We start from the raw sequence: 21861 nt of genomic DNA, 5'->3' as shown, positions 1-21861 counted from the left end.
TTATTTCATAGCTACTGAGGTGTACTTCAGAGGTAAAGGCTTACTTGCCTTTTAAACCAGTAAAATACAGGATTGCAGACCTTTATTTAGGTGATAGCAAATGTGTATAAATTATACTTTAATGTTTATTGTAAAAACTGGGAATCAAGGTATGCAGTTCTCATGCCATGGTATGATTCTTCGATTGAAGTGATTTTGGAGTAATGGAATAAATGTTTAGTTTTTTTTTTTCTTTGCATAAACTGTAAGTCTTCGTCTTTACCACTAGAGGGTTCACTTCCAAAGCTAATTGTGATTTGTAATAGTAGTTCCTAACAATTTGGTAGAGGAAGATAAATAAGGATAATACACTGTTTATTTGAAGCTTAACATTTAATTACTGGTTTCTCATCTTTATTTTGTTCCACTTTAAATAAATATGACACAAGGATACTGCTTCAGAAAATACTCAGCTTTAATATGAAGGTACATATATATGGGATGGGGGGGGACAGATATTGCCCTAAAGATGTTGACATAAGTACTGATTCCAGTTTAGTTACTAGTCTGAAGCACATGACCACACAATAAGTCCTTGGACTTATTCATGTTTTCCTAAAAAAAAAATCTTGAAATTTTTATTTAGTTTATTATGTTGAATGACGTTAGAGCATAATTTGTTACAGAGGTATCCTTTTTTATATGTTAGGGTTTTTTTGGTTAAAAAAAGTATATTCTTAGGCCACCATTTGTTAATGAATATGATTGGTGGCACAGAATATTTTTCTTTTTTTTTTTTTGATTTTCAAGACAGGGTTTCTCCGTAGCTTTTGGTTCCTGTCCTGGAACTAGCTCTTGTAGACCAGGCTGGCCTCGAACTCACAGAGATCCGCCTGCCTCTGCCTCCCGAGTGCTGGGATTAAAGGCGTGCGCCACCATCGCCCGGTTGGTGGCACAGAATAAAGAATATTTACTATATCACATAGAGATTACTTCAAATGCCCTAAATTGAGCAAAATATAAGCATGGAGGTACTTATAAAAATACTACCTAAATCATACAGCATGCTTCTGTTTATGCCATATATAATGAAATGAATAGCAGATACCTATTACTTGAACTTAAAAGACTAGTGCTTCTTGATTTTAATATAGAATGTAAATCTGTCTTTTATTTCCTAAAGCATGTTATTTTCCTTTCTTTATATGAAAGCAAATTTTGTCTTTTTGAGACAGGCTGTCCTGAACTCACTCTGTAGATCAGGGTGGCCTTAAACTCAAGAGATCTCCCTGCCTCTGCCTCTGCTTCTGGAGTGTAGACATTAAGGTTGTACCACCACACCCAGCTTAAAACAGATTATTAAATATTTCTGTATTTCTATTTAGGCATGAGAAACCTAGTAAAAAAGTATGAGCCACCCAGGTCTGAAGAAGTTGCTGTTCTGAAACAGAAGCTAGAGCGATGTCATTCTGCTGACCTTGCGCTTAATGTGGTTACGTAAGTAGTTATGACTCCAAAGTTATGTTCATAAAGTCACTGAGTTCAACTTTATTTAAATTATTTTACTGGTACCTACCTAAATCAGATATATATATTTCAATTTAGTATACTGATTTTGCTTGTGCCGGGAGTTTGACCCAGGGTCTTGTCCTCATCCCTATACTGGCCGTCTGATGTGTACATTTCTAGTGGGAGCAAACACAAGGAAGAAATATTTGGCTTTCATCCCACAGTTCTGATTCTGATCATTACTGTGTAACTTGGCTTTCTTTTCCACTTCATGGAATTACTGGGAGTCAGTCTTCTATGAGAGCCTTAAACTTTCATTTTTTTTTTTTAAACCAACCTTATGGTTGGTTTGAAAAACAAGTATACTGTTTTAGACTTAATCTTTGTTAACTAGTAAGGAAACTTGGCTCATTTCTGTTTGAGAAAACATTGTATCAGAGAACCAATAAAATGGACTGTTAAGTTACTTTCTGTAAGTATAAGAGCATACTTAATAGGCTAATGTGGAATTTACCATAAAATCTGTTATGCTCTGCATAAAAGATCTCGAGATTTAACTCTTTTTAAGCATGTCATAGGAATAATGCAAGTAAAAGAATTTATCTTTTGTGGACTCACTCGAAAGTTCTATTATTTAACATGTAATGGGAATTAGCTGAAGAAATTATTGAAGAAATACTAACAAATATGTATGGAAAGCTGAAGAGCATACCAAGGACTTCAGTGCAAGGTAGCCATGACTTAATTCCTTAAGGAATTAAGTGTAATTATTTATAGGACTGTTGTCTTAAAGCTGTGGCTTCCAGTAAATCTTGAAATCTTTAGGTTTCAGTATCATATTTCTGATATGAAGCCCAGCACCCACCAATCTATTCCCCACCTGTTGTTTTTTTTTTTCTAGAAGTAGTTAGTTACTAGAACACTGAATGCCCTTTAGTTAATGTAATTATCTTGTTTTCATTCTATGGCAGAAAAGTTAAGTGGCTATGGCAGAAACTCTGTGTGAGTCTCCCTCTTCCTCAGGGATCCTTGGCCATCAGTCCATGAGGGAGGAGGGAGCGAAGCAGGGTTCAGATGGCTGTGAACATGAACAGAAATAGCCTTCCGGGAGACTGCTTCAGTGTTACAGCTCACCTTTATTCCAGATTAAGACACACATATAAATGGGAACAGCAGCTGGGGCATCACCTCATGTGCATTTGGCAACAAGCTCGTATCAGACAGCTGGAGCACCATTCCTAGTTATCAAATGGACACACTTGAGGTAGGTAGGTCTGGCATCCAGGTTTAAGGACAGCTTCCTGATAAGGTCAGGCTTCTGAGCCTAGAGCCTATTCAGGTAGGGAGGGAACCCTGCTAGAAAGGGTTCCTCCATTTTGCACTGGGGCCCAGAGATTTGTCTGGACATAGACTGCAGACTTTTAAGTGCAGGGTACTCCAACTTGTAAGGCCTGCAAACCCTGAAGTACTTACTAACTTGTCCTCCTCATTGGACCATTCAACTACTAATTCTGTTCTAGCTAATAATGGAATGGGTCATCACCCAAAATTTCCAGTTAACAGAGAGTACATTTTACTCCAAGTTGCCATTTGCTTTGTACTCTACCAAGGAAATTACACATTTCTGTGAAAGTGTTTTCAGTATTTCTTTGTATAGGAAGGACTTAAAAATATTACAGACATAGGTTTTTTATAAAATACAACCAAAATTTCTACAAAGTAAAATAGACTTAAAATTATTTTATTTTATTAGATTTAGTGGTCAAAGTCTGTCAGATTGTTGTGTAGTTTCTAAGTATACAGTGTCTGTTCTACTCATCTCAGTGCAGGCTGAAAACAGTTTATGACACCACCAAGTAGCAGTACTTCAGCACAAAGAATTTGTTTTCCTTGATCATTAGGATTTTTGCCTCTATGTTTCATTATACAGTAACTGTATTCTATGTTGCTCATTGAATAAAAACCAAAGTTCCCTTTGAGCAAACTGCAAATCTGAATCATGGCCTCAGAAGTAACTTACCAGATGGGTCTATCCTCTGCCAATCTTTTCTGTGTATAAATGCATGAAATACTTCGTGTGTCCACATCATGCATTTACTATTACTAATCTTACTTTGCCAGTCTGAGTAAAAAAAAAAAAGTATCACCTTGATCATTTGCATTTACCCAATCACTATGAATACTGTTTCCAGGTTTGATAGCCATTTAAATTTATTTATTTTTTCTGTATTGGTTCTGATATTCTTATGCTTTCTATATTCTCACCTTTAAATTTTTAGTAGTTATTTTATATAGTTTTTTTACTACTTTGATACTTACTTGCTTTTTTAATAAAGAAATGCTTATGAATGTTAAGGTTTTCCCCTACAATATTAGTTTTGTGTAGTTTGCTTTTGAATATTTCATGGTTTTTTTAGATAACAATTTTTTATCATAGGTAAATTCAAAGATGTAGCAGTTGATTTATTTATTGTGTTGAGTACAGATGCAAGTGGGTGCCTGTGTGTAGGGCAGAGGACAGTCTGTAAGAGTCCTCTTCTTTTTCCATATGGGTTGGGATAACAAACTTAGGCTGTCCAGCATGGTGTCTAAACCCAGTGAACCTGTCACCAGATGTGTGGAGCCACTTTTGCCTGTCTGCTTTAATCACTGATGTATATGATGCCATTCTTAATACCATAGCTTTTATACTGTGCCTTTTTATTGTTGCTAGGCGTGAGACCTAGTGGGCCTCAAACTCTGTCCTCCTGCCTCACCCACTCAAGTGTTCACATTTCAGGTGTGTACCACCACTGGGCTCCACTTCAGTATGCTTTTATGATAACTGAGGCAAGATCTCCCAACACATTTTTCCTCTAGATTCTCTTTGCTATGTTCACTGTAAGCTCAGGATTGTCCCAAAATCTCATTAGAGTAATTAGTACTGAGTTTTATAGCTATGCTCAGCCTCTTTATAATCTTTGCAGGTTGTTGCTACAATGGGTTAAGTATTGCTTTTATAGTCACAAATAATCTCTTTCCAGTTTTTAGTGCCTGTTATTCAGTAAACAAATATTTTTGCTTTTGAAGATAAAGTCTCACTGTGTTAACCTAGGCTAGCCTGAACGTAAGGCAGTACTATTGCCTCAGTTTGAGGGTTGGATTTATAGCTGTGAGCTACCATATTGGGTTATAGCTCACATATCTTTGCTGGTTCCTATTTTATATGTTGTCACCATCAGTGTTGCTAATTGCTTAATTATAGGAAGAAGAGGAAAGGCTATGAAGATGATGACTATGTATCAAAGAAATTCAAACAAGAAGAGGTATGTTTACTCCTAAAGGCCAACTTTTATATAATTTCTACATTTTTCTGGCATGACCTAAGTAAGATGTACTGTTCTGGAGTAGTGTAAGCATTATAGACAGGTGGGGCCGTGCATGGGGTTTTTTTTTTTTTTTTTTTGGCAGCGGGGGGTGTTTCTCTGTAGCTTTGAAATCTGTCCTGGAACTAGCTCTTAGAGACCAGGCTGACCTCAAACTCAGATATCCGCCTGCCTCTGCCTCCGGAGTGCTGTGATTAAAGGTGTGTACCACCACCTCCCAGCTCAAGGGGCCATGAGTGTTTTAACTGGTCTTGATCACCCAATACTCTTATTTCAGTCCTCCCAACGAGTATCTCTGAAGTTTGAAATTACAATTTTTTACTCACCTCTTTATGTGCAGTCTGAATTAAGAAACAAAACAAAACCAAAAAGAAAATAAACTTTATTTGAAAGATTTATTTTGGGTACCAGTCAGGATGGTTAGAATCCACAGCAGGGAAGGTAAGGCAGAGGGCGAGAGCACTTGCGGCAGTTGCTTGTTACAGGGTGCTGAACAAGAAGCAGGACATTGGCTGGAGGATTTGGTTTTTTTACACTACTGTATGAGCCAGTTCTAAAATTTGAAGAGTCCTTCCTATGTTAGAAGGCAGTGGTGCTAAATTTAATCTCTTATTCTCAAAAGATTCTTCCCCCTTGCCTTACCCCAGTTTTTAAAATTGTCTCTGAAAGTCAAAGATAAATAAGGAGAGGCAAAAGGATAGCCTTCATAGAACTCCTGCTTAGAGTGGGTGGCTGAGTCCTGTCATAAAAGTCAGGAGCTGAACTTAGTAGCACACTCCTGCAGTCCTAGTCCTTGGGAGGCTGGCTGCAGCCCCAAGAGAGGTCTCAAAAACTAAATAAATAAACAAATAAATCTACAGTAGACTGTTGTCAGTCAGCATTTTCTTAAAGGGAAGTAAAAAGAAAAACTGGCTCACTGATTCAATGGTACCCTTACCACATTTTTTCCCCCTTAGGAGGAATGGACTGATGATGACCTGGTAGATTCTCTCTAACCATCTGAAATGACTACGGCAGTCCTAAGCAACAGAAGTAGGAAGCATGTGTGACATTTAACTTTCTTTTTAGTACAATGTGAAAACGTCAAAATATATTAAACCTTTCTAATTATAGTTTTTGTTTGTGATTGCTTTATATAAAATATAACTTCAAAAGAGGCTGAACACCATTTATTTTGGATAATCATAACTAAGATTAGTAGCAAAATGCCCTCTATGGTGGCCAAAGTCGTACTGTGGTGCGCTTCCTTATGCTGTTTTGAACAAAATGTGATTAAACAAACCTATCCATTTAGAAGAAATTCAGAAAAACCAAACTTAGTAACAGTAAATTTTAGAAGTGCTAAGGAAATAGTTTTAATTCTCCAGAAGGTCTTACAACTGGCTTTTCAAAATGTTTCTTCAATAGACTGAACTATTTATGAATTACTGTGAGCTATAGAGTATTGGGCAGTTATTTAGTGCTTAGGTGCTAAACCTTATTCTAAGTTAAATAACTTAAGTTACTGACATCTGGGTTTAAATAAAATAAAATTTTTGAGTCTAGATAAAAATCTTAAGTAACCACAGGTAAGTTATAGCAAATTATAGTCAGTTTTATCATTAAATGATTTATAAGTGAATCCATATAAAATAGGCATTACTGTCACTAGAAATTTGTAAATGAAATATTCAAAAGCTTAAAAATGAAATAATATAAAAATCCACAACATGGAATTACATTATTTAGATATACCTTTGTTTTTCTGTGACTTTCATGAATTATACCTCAGTGTACTAGTCTAGCAAGTAGAAAATGGAGATGATCATGATGCCTGCTCCTGGAAGGCCTACCCACAGCAGTGCATGTATTTGTTGTTTGTTAACACTGTCGTAGTGTAGCAAGTAGTAGATATTACCTTAGGACCAAAGTACAGATAGGTATGTCTTTATTAGGTCAGTGTTTTGTTTTGGTTTCTGTTTTTTGGCTTTTTCTCTACTCCCCTCCCCCCACGAAAACTCTCTTGAAGAAACTATGAAACTAAACTACCTCAAATGTAAATCTACCCAGCTTTACATACTCAAGGATACATTTTCCACGAGGGTAGGTAGCATTTTAGTTCTGTCTAAAATATGGTGATTTATGCTCATGTTCATCTCTAATAATTACTTGTATGGCTTGAGTTTCTGCTGTTTTCTTTCTTGTTCTGGAGTAAAACTGATAAAATGTAATGCTTTTTAATAGACTAAAAACCAAAGCATATACACCCAAGTATAGTTCAAGTTAAGCAACATGATAGACTATAGACAGAACTGCAAATGCTCAGTGTGTCTTCTGTTTTTCTTTTAGAACACTAAAGTTTGACACCAAAGCAGGGTTCATATATACCTCTGAAAATTTTCTACCCAGCCCCAGTTTAAAAAAAAAAAGTTTGAAAGGTATAATTTCGCCACTAATCACCTAGCTACTACAGGGCCCATGAAGGTAAGAAACAAACTTCCCACTCCAATTTAAGACATGAACATGTCAGTAAAACACAAAAATAAGGATAAATCTTTCAGATTTCTTTAAAAATAAATGGTTAAAAAGGAGAAGCATGTCAGGAATGGCAGATAGGCCATCATGGCTGAACAGTCAAGTACAATTAGTGAGGATAAACTAAAATGCTTTAAACTAGAGTTTGGACCTTGACCTATCTTTGAAAGTCCTTATCTACATTAAACAGTCTGTAGCCCTTCCACCTTGCAAACCAAGGAAATAAGATGAGTTACGGTCATAGTGCAGCCAATAAGAACAGGAACTATAATGGATTATGGAGAGAAAGGGACTGCATTGATTACAAAGCAAAACACAATCTGTGGTTTTTTGTTTTTTTTTTTTCAGTTAATCTGGCTGAAGCTAAATAAGGGCAGTAATTTAGCTTTATGGCTACATTCAGATCCATATTTAAGCCAGGGAAATCTCTCAATGGTAGTATTTAACACCTTTCGAAAGAATACATTGAGGCCTCTTCAATTTGTTCCTCAGCAAAGGGAAATAAACCCTTGATTATTTAACCTCTTTCACTATATACAGTATCTCTGAGGAATGCAATCAAATATTTTTGGAATCTAGGCCTTCAGGAAAACATTTTTATTGAGGGAACATTTTATTAATACCTTCCTTGGTGGTTCTTTTTAAACAAACAGGAACCTATTTTGATTACTAAGGACAGTCTGATACATATTGTTTTGTTTTTTTTTTAAGTCTTCAGCACAAGACACATTGCTTAACAAGTTGTACACTGAGTGAATAAATAAAATTCTTTGTGAAAGAAACAATAAAAATCCTCCTGGGCGTTATTCTGATATTAAAGCTTGAACTATCCCTAAGCAGAAAGAAAATTAGAATAAAGTTAAATAGTAAGATGATTAATTATGCAAGCTATCCCTTGGTTTATTTTAACTTAACCCTGTGGATACTTCACAAAAAAATACAAACATAAGAACAGATGAACTATACAAACTAAATTATCCAGCAGTAAAACACGTACAAGAAGTTCAAAGATGTATAAGTTGTTAAGTGGTTGATGAGGTTGTCTGCATAATACAGTAACAAAAAAAATCATCTTAGGATAGACACAAGTATTCTAGCAGTTTGTCTAAACATAAAAGACATCAGTAATTTATAAAATGGTCAAATGGGTAACATGCATTGATTGGTACAATGACCAATAATATTTATTGAATTTAAACTATTTACTTGTTGTAAACATTTTAACAAAACCATGAAATCTAAATACAGTCTTTGACAATTCCAACAAAATAAGTGGTATGTTTAAAAAATAAAGCTGATGAGCATATATTCATCATCCATTCTATATATTGTCTTTCAACAGTTCCAGGAAGAATAGCACAGTACTTTTAAAAAGTATACAGCAAGATTGTTCCTATTATAATGTCAACCTCTGGAAACTGTAAATACAAATAAATTCAGTGAACAGTCAAATGGTCATATTCATAAGAAGTAAGAACAGTCTGCAATCCAGTTAAATTCTGTTGTCAATAGAATGCGTTTTCTTGTCAGTTGATTTCATAGTTCGTTTTCCAAAAGACAACAAAACTTTGGCAATTGGATATATTGAAAATATATTTTCAAAGTTCAAGACATAGCTTTTTTTCTTTATTGTGAAAGTTGAACTGTACACCAAGGCTCAGAGTTTGGTAAAGATTCCATGTGGAAAAAGTGCAAATATTCTGCACAGATAGCTTACAAAGGTGCTGGCAGTTACTAGCCAGCAGAATCTTGGGTTTTTGTTTGCATAGCTTACACATCACTGGAATGTGGAAAGGTGTGCTAATTTTTTTCTTTCTCTTTTTTTTTTTATTTTTTATTTTTTGGCAAGAGCAAAGGAGACATAGTGATGTGAATTCCCATGTTGGGGTGCTGATCCATGCAGAACACCAGGCTGCTACCTGACATCATTGGTTTTTGTATACTGGTTTTGTTTTTGTTGAAGCAGTTCTGTTATAGCCAGAAGTTTTTTCAGTACATGCTAGACACAAAGAAAAACAGTGTGAGTAAAAATCATTAAGCAGAGTGCAAAATTTCAATGCAGAAACTTTAATTTAATAAAAACTATGTCAAACCAATGGGATTCTTAAGGACCTAGCATTCTACTCCTTACATAAAACTGAGTTCTGATTACTTAAACTGAACATTTTTAGTTGTAACCAAGAAAGAGACAATCTTATATCACTTTATATTTGCCATTATAAACCTCGGTCATGAGCTGTTTTAAGTGAAATCTTCGCCAGACAGGAAAGGAGTACAGTGGTAGCATTTAGGATGTATGTACCTTGATTTATACTTCCCCTGTGCCTTTAAGCTCAAGAAAGACTGTCTCCAATGACCAACACTAGGTTAGTTAGAAACCCTTTCCAGGTCTAGTGCTTATTTGAATATACCCCTACATCCGTTGGTAAGGACAGGAGAAATCTATTATGGACTAGTATTTTTTTAAGGTGTGACCTATGATCCACACCGACTTCAATCATTATAATAAAGTATCATCTGTAGACATTTTTCAAAATTCTCATATATTTCTCCTGTGTTTGACAAGTAACTTTGCTCATGTATACTTGGTGTGAGACTTAACTGAAGGACTAACACGCCTTCCTTCTGAAAATAATTTACTTGGCACTTTTATTTTTATCGCTTGCCATTTTTATGTGTACTATCTTATCTTAAGTATAAGCATTACCATTTTGTAATGACCTACCTGCTGTGCACCACGCTCATTACTGAGTGTTCTCAGTTCATCTGAATGAGCTACACAAATCTCATGCAGGGCTGCTAAGTCACGAGACAGGTCAGTTCTAGAATGTTCTGTAGTGTCCGGAAGTTCAGGTACATTCTTTAAGGAAATCATAAAACTGCATTTAGAAATCCTTGAAGTCTTTTCTAAAATTATCCTAACTACATATAAAGCATTGATTTTCCTAATAACTTTTATTCAAATAATTTTGCTAAACAGGTTTTAGAACCTCTATTCACAAGGAAGGAAGCCAGATTCCATACTCTTCCATAGGATGACAGTATCTTGAGTTGATTTTTTTAGAGCATATGTCAAATAAATTGTAACATCGTTAATTGCTGATTTGGATTAATACAATTTCAGTGCTTAGACTGAATAAAACTAAGATACTGTATGTAAACTGATGAGCATCTAAAGAGGAACTACATTAAAGTGTAATAAAGGGTTCCTTTGCAATTTCTGTAAACTACTCAAGATAAAAATGTGGGATCACTGGGCATTATAGTGTTGAACATTCGTGGAGTAACTTAGCCATCATAATAAGTTTAGATTACTGTATTACCTTAAATGCCAGTAATATTTTAGGCCTTAAACACTGAACAGGTTTATTAATCTTAAATTTATTCTACTTTTTAGTGATAGTGCTTGTTAGACACTTTCCTAAAAGTTGAAGAGCATTTTAGTTGTTTGGAGTGAAGAAATAATTCAAATGCATTCATTTTAACTGAATCACTTATTTGATAAGTGATTTGATAAAAAAAATTGTAAGATGAAACACATTACAATCTTGCTTACCTTCACAGAGCTTGAAGACTGGTAGAAACAACAAAAAGTTCAAGGAAAACTGACTAACTGTATTTTTATCAGAAACACTCCAAATGGAACTTTCACAGGAGTTTACTCAGAAGTTTCTTATAAATATGGAGCTTATTATATTGTGCTTACTTGCACCCCCTTTTTTTGTCAGAATGGTTTGATAGTGGTGACATGTGCTTTGAAATGAATCACTGAGTTGGGATATACTAATGTATTCCAAAACATAAGACAACCCAATCTTCAATAATTTTGATGACATAAACCTGGCTCAACACAAATTTTTCTCTGTGTACACACACTACAATATGAATATATTTGTTTTAAAATTCATTCAGTCCTTGAAATGTATCTTTGGAATGATGTAGAAAATTTAACTTACTATTTAGGGTCTCAGAAATTATAAACATATTCTTTAATTTTGTGTCATAATTTTATTTATAAAAGTTCAAATGAGTTCTAATAATTACATTTTCATCTAGTTCTAACTTTAAGTTCCAATCTAACTGGCTTCAAATTTTATTTTAGCTACAACTTAAAAGAATGAAAAGATGATCTAAAATATGACTGGTTGAAAGCCACAATTGTGTATGCCTGTATAAGCCATTTATGCAAGAATAAGTGCATAAAAAAGATTTTACTTTGAACTTCTGATTTTAAAATCTAAAGGTTATTGCCATATGACTAAATTCTCAAAAAGTGTGAAAATTATATACATACCCCAAGTTCATCTAAAAACATGATCATGCGATGTTTATTGCTTTTGATGAATGGATTAACACCTTCCATATAAGGTTCCTAAAAAATTAAAAAGACAGGCCTCATATGTCTTAACAAAAACTGTTTTACAACAACTATCCATAAAGCAAGATTTACTATATGAAACTTGGTAGAGTTAATTACAAATCAGAAATCATTTAACATAGCTTGGCAGAAACAAATTATTTATAATATTTAGAATTTATTATTGATGAATTATGAAGAATCCAACATATTGTAGGAAGTTAAAATACAGTGAAAAAAATTCCCTATGATTGCAATGAGACAAAATATGCCATGGATTTCAGATAAATTCAAAAGTGTTACAATTTATAGGTAACACAATATCAACTATAAATCTCAAATGTAATAAGATGTAGGCATGAAATTTCTAAGACAAGTAATGAAACATAAAGAGATTAACTTGGGGGCTGGAGAGATGGCTCAGCATTAAGAGCACTTGCTGTTCTTGCAGAGGACCAAGGTTTTGTTTCCAGCATTCACATGATGGTTCCTGTCATGTTGCAGGAAATCTAGTGCCCTCTTCTGGCTTAAGTGAGCACCAGGAACACAGCAGTGTACTTATATGCATGCAGGCAAAAACAGTCATATACATAAAAGTAAACCATTTTTTGGAAAAATTACTGAATTTGGCAAGAAATTAAGAGGAAATTGCCTATTTAGGCAAAAGCCTAAAATGTGTATTTAATTATTAATTATACCCCAAAGTTTTGGATCAATCTGAAAGGAAGTATAGAGAATACATTACATCTGAATATCTGACAGAGGACAGCATACTAACTAGTGGTTGGTAAGAGAGCAGTACATGCTTGTGAGTTGGACAAGGAGTTACAAAAGAGGTAATTGTATTATTCCAGTATTTACATAGTACACTGTTTTGAAGATCGAGTACGTTGATTGTGAAATAAAAAACCATTTAAAATGTGGTCAATGAATTTTAAACATCAAAATATGTTTACCTTAGCTCCAAATTCCACAAGGTTTGCTAAATTCTGCACAGACTTAGCCACTAATGTCAGTGTTCTTGCAGCAATAGGAGATGGGGAATCTAGAAGAGAATTTGGTACAACTAATGACACCAACTCCAAAGGTGCATTGAGGTAAACCATTATAAATTTAGCATTTTTCTTTACTCTTATGCACTAACAATCCTTTACTCAAAATATATTCAGAATAGTCAAAAAAAAATGACCTTAAGGTCCAAAGAACTTAAGTTAAAAGGAGAAAAAACTGAACACATTTTTAATTGCTTCTTGTTTTGTGAACTACAAACTTGATTAATTCCCAACTGGCTTATAATATTTCAGAATACCTCAAAAAGCTGCTTTATTGCTAAGAAGATTGTCACTCTACAAACCTTTCAGAACCACTCACAAGGCTAATTTCAACCAACTTAGGGAACCATTTTATCTTAGCAGTTCCCTGCTTCTGACATTAATAGTTCACTTGAAAGATCAGTTTTCAAGCTCATGAAAAACTTCCCTGTAGAACATGGAAAATGGAATACAAAAAAAGTATCTGTAGCTACCAAACCAGAAACTGACAATTAACACCCCCCCCCCCGATTTCTCTTATGTCCTATATGCTGTTCTTTTTTTTTTTTTTTTGGACCCTTGACTTCTGGCTGGAACTTTTTTTTTTTAATTTATTTATTTATTAAAGATTTCTGTCTCTTCCCCGTCACCGCCTCCCATTTCCCTCCCCCTCCCCCAATTAAGTCCCCCCCCCCATCCCAAAAAGCAATCAGGGTTCCCTGTCCTGTGGGAAGTCCAAGGAACCCCCACCTCCATCCAGGTCTAGTAAGTTGAGCATCCAAACTGCCTAGGCTCCCACAAAGCCAGTGCGTGCAGTAGGATCAGAAACCCATTGCCATTGTTCTTGAGTTCTCAGTAGTCCTCATTGTCCGCTATGTTCAGATATATGCTATTCTTAAACTCAGTCTGAGACAACCTTGAATTTCTAACCTCCTGCCTTTTCTCCTTCCTGAGTTTCATCAGGTATAAGGCATTGAACCCAGGACCTCATGTATGCTCTGCCAGCATTCTACCAACTGAGTTACATTACCAGCCCAAGATTAATAACTTCACATCTTATATTCTGACTCACTGTTTTAGACTGTGTCGTAAAATTTTAATTCAAGTTCACATACTGTTGAAGTAGCAATGAATAAAACCCTCAGAACAAATTCTAAGCCTTTCAATTTCATTTTCTAAAACTTCAGTGTATTTGTGTGTGGATATGTACAAATAAATGCAGCTACCCACAAAAGGGAGAAAAGGGTGTCTGATCCTTTGGAGCCACCTGACATGGGTGTTGGGAACTGAATTCTGTATAAAGAGCAGTATGGTGAGGACCATCTCACCAGCCCATCTTTATTCTTAATATGCATGTATTCACTTACTTTAGTAGTAATGAATAGTAACTATAGACATGTGAGGAGTATGAAACTAAAATTAAAATATTGAAAAAAAGTCTTTTGTTTGTTTTTAAGATCCAGGGAACTCTCAGACTCAACGTCTTGCATGATATTAAGATCCAGGGAACTCTCAGACTCAACGTCTTGCATGATATTAAGATCCAGGGAACTCTCAGACTCAACGTCTTGCATGATAGGTACACAGCACTGTGCTGAGTGACATGGTCTACCTATATAGTCCAGGCTGGCAATGACCTTTCTTTGTGCCTTAGCCTCCTAAGTTCTGTGAAATATATTCCCAGCTCAAATAATTTTTAATACAGCTTTGAGCTTCAAATTATTAGTATAAAAGTGATTGTTTCTTCCCATTAATATTAATTGGCTCATTACTACATTGAAGTTATATTAATAGTTTTCCCTTCATAAGCTTACAAATCTGCAAACTTGGACAAATGAGTAAAAAGCAAAATGGGACCAAACTTATTAGAAAATAAAACGGTCAATTAATATTATATAACTGGAAGAATCTGGTCTACCTTCTTTGTTAAATGTTCACTGATGCATCTTTTCAGCTTACAGCAACCTGATGTAGACTAGGACAAAAGAGAATTCCTATCCTGTAAACGCTCTAAGTGTGAGAGCCAGTAACATATCTCAGTGCCACCAAGCCTGCTGACCTAATTTCAATGCCAGGCAAAGAGTGAAAAGAGACAATCAACTCCCAGAAGTTGTCCTGTGACTCCTGTACACACATCATGGCAAGCAAATGCCTGTACATATACACTCGTATGCTTAAAAAAAAAATAACACAAACTAAAGTCACAGGAACAGAAAAAAATCCAACATGTTGGATACCAAAAGAATAAAGAAGGCAGGGGATAGTGCATTACTGAGCATTGATTTAAAGTGCAAGTATTTTTTTCAAATGTTACGGAAGTAATGAAGCTTTTCCCATTTCAAAGTTTATTAAAAGGTTTTTACCTGAAATGATATTAAACATCCGTGGACTCAGGATAGCAGGGCAGATAAGCCGAAGAAAAACAAAACCACTAATTGGGAGGGAAAATTCTTTTAGAAAACTATATGTTTACAATATAAACATAAAATATTTAAACTTAGAACCACAACCTTTATTTCCAACATGGGAAAGCCTAAACACAGTCATGAAGAAAACTGTAAGGCAAACATAATTTCAGAATTACTTTGGAAATACTTGTTTATTGCAGATTAGTAATTTGTTTTATCCTGGTAAGTACTGTATTAAAACACTGAGAACTGCTGAAAGATTAGGAGGATTCAAATAATGTTTTATAGATAGAGAAGGTTCCAAATTACCCACTTTCTTGCTGTCTTTTTAAAGTTTATTTAAACAGAAAAGTGTGAATTAAGATGATTGTATCACTATTGCTGCCGACTTATATAGACATTGGAATATGCTGTAATTATCAAAGAATCCTTGATAAAATTCATACAATAAAGTTCTATAGTTAATGTAAGCTTATAGATACCCTTCTCTGCCTCCTTCCATCAGTAGTATTAAGTATATGCTGTATAAATTTTTACTTCTTTTTAAAAAGAATCTATGGTAATAAGTAACCTTACAAAGCATTAGTCCCCAGAGTTTATAAAATTCCTTACAGCAATTAATAACTTTACAATTTGATATTTCTTCTTAAAGAAAGTTCCTATATAAGGTTTACTGAAAATATTTTGATACCTAACTAGAAACCTAAATTGAAAACATTGACCCATTAGTAAATTTCAGTGAAAATGTATTTTTGAATTTTAAGGTGATTTTAAATTAAATAATACATTGACAGTACTTAATTTAAAAGCTTATTATTAGGAAGAGAAATCACCTTAGGCATGAAAAACCTCTAAAGCACTTTGTCACATTAAATTCAATTAAAGGATTCTCTGCTGTACTAGTTTAATGGTTACACATTTAAAACATGTATTATACATAACAGTTTAATGTCCACCATACACAACTGCTCAAATAGTATGCTTGTAAATTTTCTTTCTTCCTACAATTGTTGCATGTGTCTTAGTGAAGCTAACTAGGAGGGGTTTGGCTAGCCTGTTTTATTCAGAGGTAGGAATCAAATCCAGGAGCTCTGAGTGTTAAACTAGTGCCTTACCTCAGAACTGCCCTTGGGCCACTAATAGAAATTCTCTCTGCAAGATAAGTAAAAGCCTCCTGACAAAATTTACATCAGAAATGTGTCCTTAAAATTTATATTTTACACGTAATGTGACTGGCAATGTACATTTTCTATAATTACTAGAAAACTGTATTTGATGCATTTCTACTAAATTTCTCACCACTTTGTACTGGCTGAGGTATGCTTAACAAAATCTTTGAACAATATTAATATATTAGGTAGTCATAGGAATTTTGCTTTAGTTCTGCATGGTTCTTAACGGTTCGTAACTTAAGCAGATAATTTAAGTCCATATATGTACTCTCAAATTAGCTGCTAAAGCAGTTCCTGATATATGACAAACAGACTAAATGAGAGCTAGAATGTATAGTTAGAGATTAGCTTGGAATCACAGATGTTTCAAATCAATTAAAATCGAGATGGTTCAACTACTGTACTTCTCCAGGCACCAATTTCCTCTGTCTCTGCCTACATACACAAATCAGTGTATACTGCATACAGTGACTACGACAAATGGGAAGTGACTCTTACCTAACAACTCTTGTTCTCATGGTGTTATTTGTAGGCCACTTACGCTGAACAGATTTCTGCAGACACCCATAAATATATCTCAGTGTCCTGCCAAAATAAAAAGAATAACATAAATATCTCAATACAGAAAGTTAATATCATCATCATAATTACTGGCAGCCAAAATTTTAATTTACCCAACCAATATACCATATTTTAATTCATTTGACCTTCTCATCTAAAAAAGGTATTTTGTCAAAAGTAAAAGAAGCATATTTAGTAATGGGTGTAGAAACATAATGCAGTAGGTTTGGCTCCATTGATTTTAACTTCTGTTAATGAAAACTATGAAACAAATGATTAAGCATGAGACTATAGAGGAATTAATGTGGCACATATTCTACTATTCTGACTTCTCCATCTAAACAAGTGAGTCTACTCACACTGACTTGTAAGCAGACACGATACTGGTATCTTGTGTACATACTTGACTTTGGTTTTTCTTTCCTGGGAATCTAACGCTAGGCAAGAACTAGAAACTAGATTTACAAATATTGCCCTCAGATCTGAGACATGTTACTCATTATCTAAGCTACAATATATGCCAGGCTTACTCAGTTCATATGGACATACAGTTTATGTGTTTCTATTTTCCTCTTTTGTGAGACAAGATCTTGCTATGTGGCCGAAATTCATCATCATCTTGGATTACCCACTTCAATACTGAAAATACAGGCAGGTGCCATGAAGTCTATATTTTACTCTGGCTTTTTAAACCATTATTTCACTCATCTATTCTTTTTTCCTTAAACATAATCCATCTTTTTTGAGAGGAGATAGAGGTTTCTCTGTATAGACCAGGCTGGCCTCAAACTCAGATCTGCCTGCCTCTGCCTCCCAAGTACTGGGTATTAAGGCATGCACCGCCACATCCAGTTCATAATCCATTTAAGGACTAAAAACCTCTCATACCAATACCAGTAACACTAATAGAAAGCATTCTTTAAAAGAAAACTTAGAAAACACAGATGCATTAATTTTTGGCAAACAATCTGACAACTTACGGTGGGAGTATTTCTGAAGCCATGAATATTTTCTCCACAAGCTCTGAAAGTATGTTCAATAGGTGTGCTAAATTAGTGTTCACATCTTCATTCTTTTCTAACTTTGATGGACTTAACTAAGAGAAGGAACAAACCAATACAAATTCATTTTGGTGACGATAGACTCAGGTAAGTCATGGTAAATGTGCAGTTATTTTTTCAAAGATGTCAGCTGCTCCCACATACGCAAATTCCATTCATTCTGTCACTCAACCAAATAGTAAGCCACTCATTTCTAATTATCTGAGGAAAAAACTTTTTAATGAGGTTCAAAATAGTGGCTAAGATAGCCAAAATGTGCAAATAGAATCACGAACACTTAGAATCTTTCAAGGACAACACTCCTAATTTCTGTTTTCTGATATGCCAGATGTACCTAAAAATCTGAAATACTTTTGTCAATTCTCGTAGTAATTACTGGATTATCCTCAGCTTCTACCAATAAAACACTCATTTTGTTATGGCAGAATTAACATTTGACAGGTCCAAGTGTTACCAAGTACTTCCTTATTTTACTGACACACTCTCAAGGCTTGTGTGATAACAGTCTTCCTTTATAATTGCTCTGTAGCACCCATCAAGTAGAATAGTTACATAAGCAGGATTCTGCTTATGACTGTATAGTTGCTTATAAACTTGCACTAAAACCTTAATCATCTTTAAAATAACTCATAGAGACCTCTATGGAAAAGATGTTACATTTACAAGTTTTTCCTTGAGTTTGACTTTGCATGCCAACATAGTACTACAAATGGGAAACTCCACGTCTGACTTCACATGATGGGCCCAAAGCTAACACAAGCCTCCTAGAACTCGTGTAAAATTAACTTCAGTCATAAATGAATTTTATGTGTAGACTTAGGTACCATTCTCAAAGTTGTATATATGAAATAGTCCTAAAATCTTAAAATATTTTTTTTGGAATATGATACTCGATATGAATAACAAAAGTCCCTGAAGAATGTTCAATTTATGTTACACACATTTTCTTAAAGTAAGGTAAACTCGATCATTAGTAGAAATAAGGAGAAATGCCAACAGAGCTGTGAGTGCATGCATGGTTATGGGGTTTTGTGGGTGTGGAGGGGATTTAAATTTATTAGAGAGGGCATAACTGCACTGACAAATTTAGAAATGAGGTACTTTCCCAAAGCTGTAATTTGTTAAGTTCTAATTAAAATTTGCCAATTGCAGCAAAGATTAAAACAATAAACTCTTACCTCACATGATTGCTTGCTTTCCATTATTTTTAAAATGGAGTCTTTCAGAGCATGATGAACAAATTGTGTGGCAGTGGCTTTCATATACTGCTCCATCAAGGTACTAGCAAGTGTTGTAGCTCGAAATAGGGTAGTGGCTTCATCTACACAAATATGAATGTTAGATGATACTTAGAAAACTGTACTAATACAACTAAGTTGGAAATTTTTTTTTGGTAACATACTTTTTACATAAATATTGAGAAGAAAATGAATACATTAAAAGCTGTGAAAACCACAGTGATATGTACCTTAGCCTCAGAACTGCTACAAAATCTAGAAATAAAATACTCATAAACGTCCCAGTAAAACCTGAGGTAATGATAAATACTATGTACGCTATTGTTGATACTCACACACTGAGTCTAGACAAAGAAATCATTTTCTTACAGCTTCTAATACTTAATTTTCCATGACAGAATTAGAAATAGCAACCCATTCCCATATTAAACAAAGAATCTCAGATACTTTGTAAAATGGCTTAACAGTTTAATATATTTAAAGACAGACCCCACATGTTTGATACATAAAATCGTATTTTTACATTTCTTTAAAAAAAATTACACATCCATATTACCTTCCATACTTATCTCTCTGTCATTTAGTGTGCATAACAACAATGATTCAAGCTTTTCATGAAGAAAAATCTTCAGTAGGATGCTGGCAAGTAGTGTTCGGTCTTGTCCACATACATGTGATAAAGCATAGACTACATGAAGTTCCTTTTGTAGTATAAGCTAAAAAAAGACACCAAAAAAAGAATGCTGAAAGTACACAGCATTATGTATCCTTGGGGACCAATGGGAAATATATGTAAGATTAAGTGGAAGAACATAATTATTGAATACAGTTGATAAAATGGAGTAAGTACGTAGCCTATATATTTCTACCCTTGTAAGATCAAGATCATGCATGTTTTCTTACCTCTGGTTACTAGTGTGGTACTAATTTAGGAATTACTATTTAGCTTAATGGATTTTTATTAAATAGTTTAACATTTATATTTATTGTTATTAAAATAATTAGACTTCTAAATAATACCTCTTTAAATTCACTGTATTCTTCTTCTGGCATGATTTTTTCCATCGAGTATCGTGCTCGAACACGCAGGGATCCTGGTTCAATACCTTTTAGTGGTATATGGGAGCTGAGCAGAAACCATTCATCTGTGGCATGTCCTTTCTGTAACCTGCTCAACTGGCAACGCATAAATACTACAAAGAAAAACCACTATGGTCATACAATTACATTTTCTCAATACACTTTCCTGTAGTTTTAAATGCTTTTCATTAAGCAAGTTTTCAATAACATCACAAAGTCAACACTTAACTGCTTACTTTTTCCATTTAAAGGCCTGCTATGTGACATTCTGTCATAGGCTAGGGATATGGGATTAAGAAATGATTAAGCCACAGTGTCTGACGTGCGTGGAAAATGTCTTAAGCTATCAAAGAGGGTGCAGTGTAAGTGCTACAACAGTAAATAATACTTTCAGACACAAGGATATGTAACAGCCTAGGGGAGATAAAAATCCATTGCACAGGAACCCGTGAGTTGAGTTAGCTAGGTTAGGTAAAAAGGTAGAGCAATAAACACCACAATCAAAATAGGAAGTATGGCTTTCTTTCTGTGCCATTACTAGAACATTGTCATACAAGTAATGGAGAAATACTTAAAGATGTAAGCAATTACAGAATCAACATTTTACTCAGCTTCTGGTTTTGGTCTGTGTCTGCCAATCTTTATCACTGTTTACTAAAGCAGCCTAAGTTGTAAGATGGCATTAACCTATTTCACCCTGATATGAATCACTAAATTCCACTGCGATCTGTCCTACCAACAGAACAGGAGGATGTGTCCTGCTCGGAATAGGAACAGAGCATTGAATGTTACAACAAATAAATGGCACACCTCAACATTCTGTGTCTTATTTCTTTGCAGGTCTAGGGATTAATCTCCAGGTGACTGCAGGCTAGACAAACACTACCACTGAGCTGCAACTCTAGTCTGTAAAACCTTTTGGATTTGAAGTGTAGGAAGTAAGGGAATCTAAAAAAAGGAAAGAAGATAAAAAATGATTCTTGTCCTATTCTCTGGGTAAGGGAAGGCATATTTGCATATCTGAAATTGTAAGGACTACATCCAGCACATTCACTTTAGCCATTTTGTTCTATCCTTCATAGTCTCGGGACAGTCAATGTCTAGTAGTAGACTGCACAGCATTTGTCTCATCTGCATCGTAGACATTTCACATACACGTTCTAAAAATATATACAACATGCTTTCATTACTTTAGAAAGCTTGAAATCAACTTACAGATATCTGGATCTTTGCTTTTCTTTGTTTTATTACTAAGCGTGATTTCAAATCTATTGATGTCAGGAGGAAGATCACTAAAGAAGGAGAAAAATTAGAAAAAATGTTCTAGTATCAAACTACCTTATTTTTGTTCAAAAATTCATTGTGTAATACTTAAAACAAGATTTACATTATTTGTTACACAAGAATGTTGATAAATATACATTTTCTTAAAACTTCCTAAAATAATAATAATCTCTTAAAACAAGATCTAGAAAATATAGAAAACTTTTTGTCATCACTTTTCAGTAGTCCATCTTTATTAATGAAGATGAAGAAATCCAACAAAAAATATTAAAACACCTAGAAAACAACAGAAACTTAAACAG

General features: G+C 34.5%; 2 protein-coding genes across 5 annotated transcripts in view; one reads left to right on the top strand and one right to left on the bottom strand.

Annotated features, from left to right (window-relative positions):
- Ccnh (cyclin H) overlaps nucleotides 1–21861 on the top strand; it is a 46981-nt gene that overhangs the window by 14443 nt on the left and 10677 nt on the right. Inside the window, exons 7-9 of one of the 3 annotated variants that reach the window (XR_012910903.1) lie at nucleotides 1365–2752; nucleotides 4733–4793; nucleotides 5810–5965. Coding sequence is in view for 2 of the 3 variants with exons in the window: in XM_075976368.1 (XP_075832483.1) it covers nucleotides 1365–1476; nucleotides 4733–4793; nucleotides 5810–5848 (212 nt within the window). In the remaining variant the exon portion in view is untranslated. Of the gene's footprint in view, nucleotides 1–1364; nucleotides 2753–4732; nucleotides 4794–5809; nucleotides 5966–21861 lie in introns of those variants that run through there. The other 2 variants (XM_075976368.1, XM_075976367.1) reach the window with 2 other exon arrangements.
- Nucleotides 8243–21861, bottom strand: part of Rasa1 (RAS p21 protein activator 1) — a 71156-nt gene continuing 57537 nt past the window's right edge. For both annotated transcript variants that reach the window (XM_075976364.1, XM_075976365.1), the window contains exons 15-25: nucleotides 21491–21567; nucleotides 20216–20388; nucleotides 19752–19911; nucleotides 19136–19278; nucleotides 17877–17992; nucleotides 16834–16920; nucleotides 15119–15186; nucleotides 12681–12769; nucleotides 11662–11739; nucleotides 10093–10227; nucleotides 8243–9366 (exon numbers count right to left, since the gene is read on the bottom strand). In XM_075976364.1, coding sequence (XP_075832479.1) covers nucleotides 9283–9366; nucleotides 10093–10227; nucleotides 11662–11739; nucleotides 12681–12769; nucleotides 15119–15186; nucleotides 16834–16920; nucleotides 17877–17992; nucleotides 19136–19278; nucleotides 19752–19911; nucleotides 20216–20388; nucleotides 21491–21567 — 1210 coding nt within the window. In that variant the 3' untranslated portion in view covers nucleotides 8243–9282. The remainder of the gene's footprint in view (nucleotides 9367–10092; nucleotides 10228–11661; nucleotides 11740–12680; nucleotides 12770–15118; nucleotides 15187–16833; nucleotides 16921–17876; nucleotides 17993–19135; nucleotides 19279–19751; nucleotides 19912–20215; nucleotides 20389–21490; nucleotides 21568–21861) is intronic.

Source organism: Microtus pennsylvanicus, chromosome 6 (assembly GCF_037038515.1).
Source record: "Microtus pennsylvanicus isolate mMicPen1 chromosome 6, mMicPen1.hap1, whole genome shotgun sequence".
Taxonomy (NCBI): domain Eukaryota; kingdom Metazoa; phylum Chordata; class Mammalia; order Rodentia; family Cricetidae; genus Microtus; species Microtus pennsylvanicus.
Note: the sequence above shows the minus strand (reverse complement) of the source record. Positions and strands in the feature narration are given on the sequence as shown.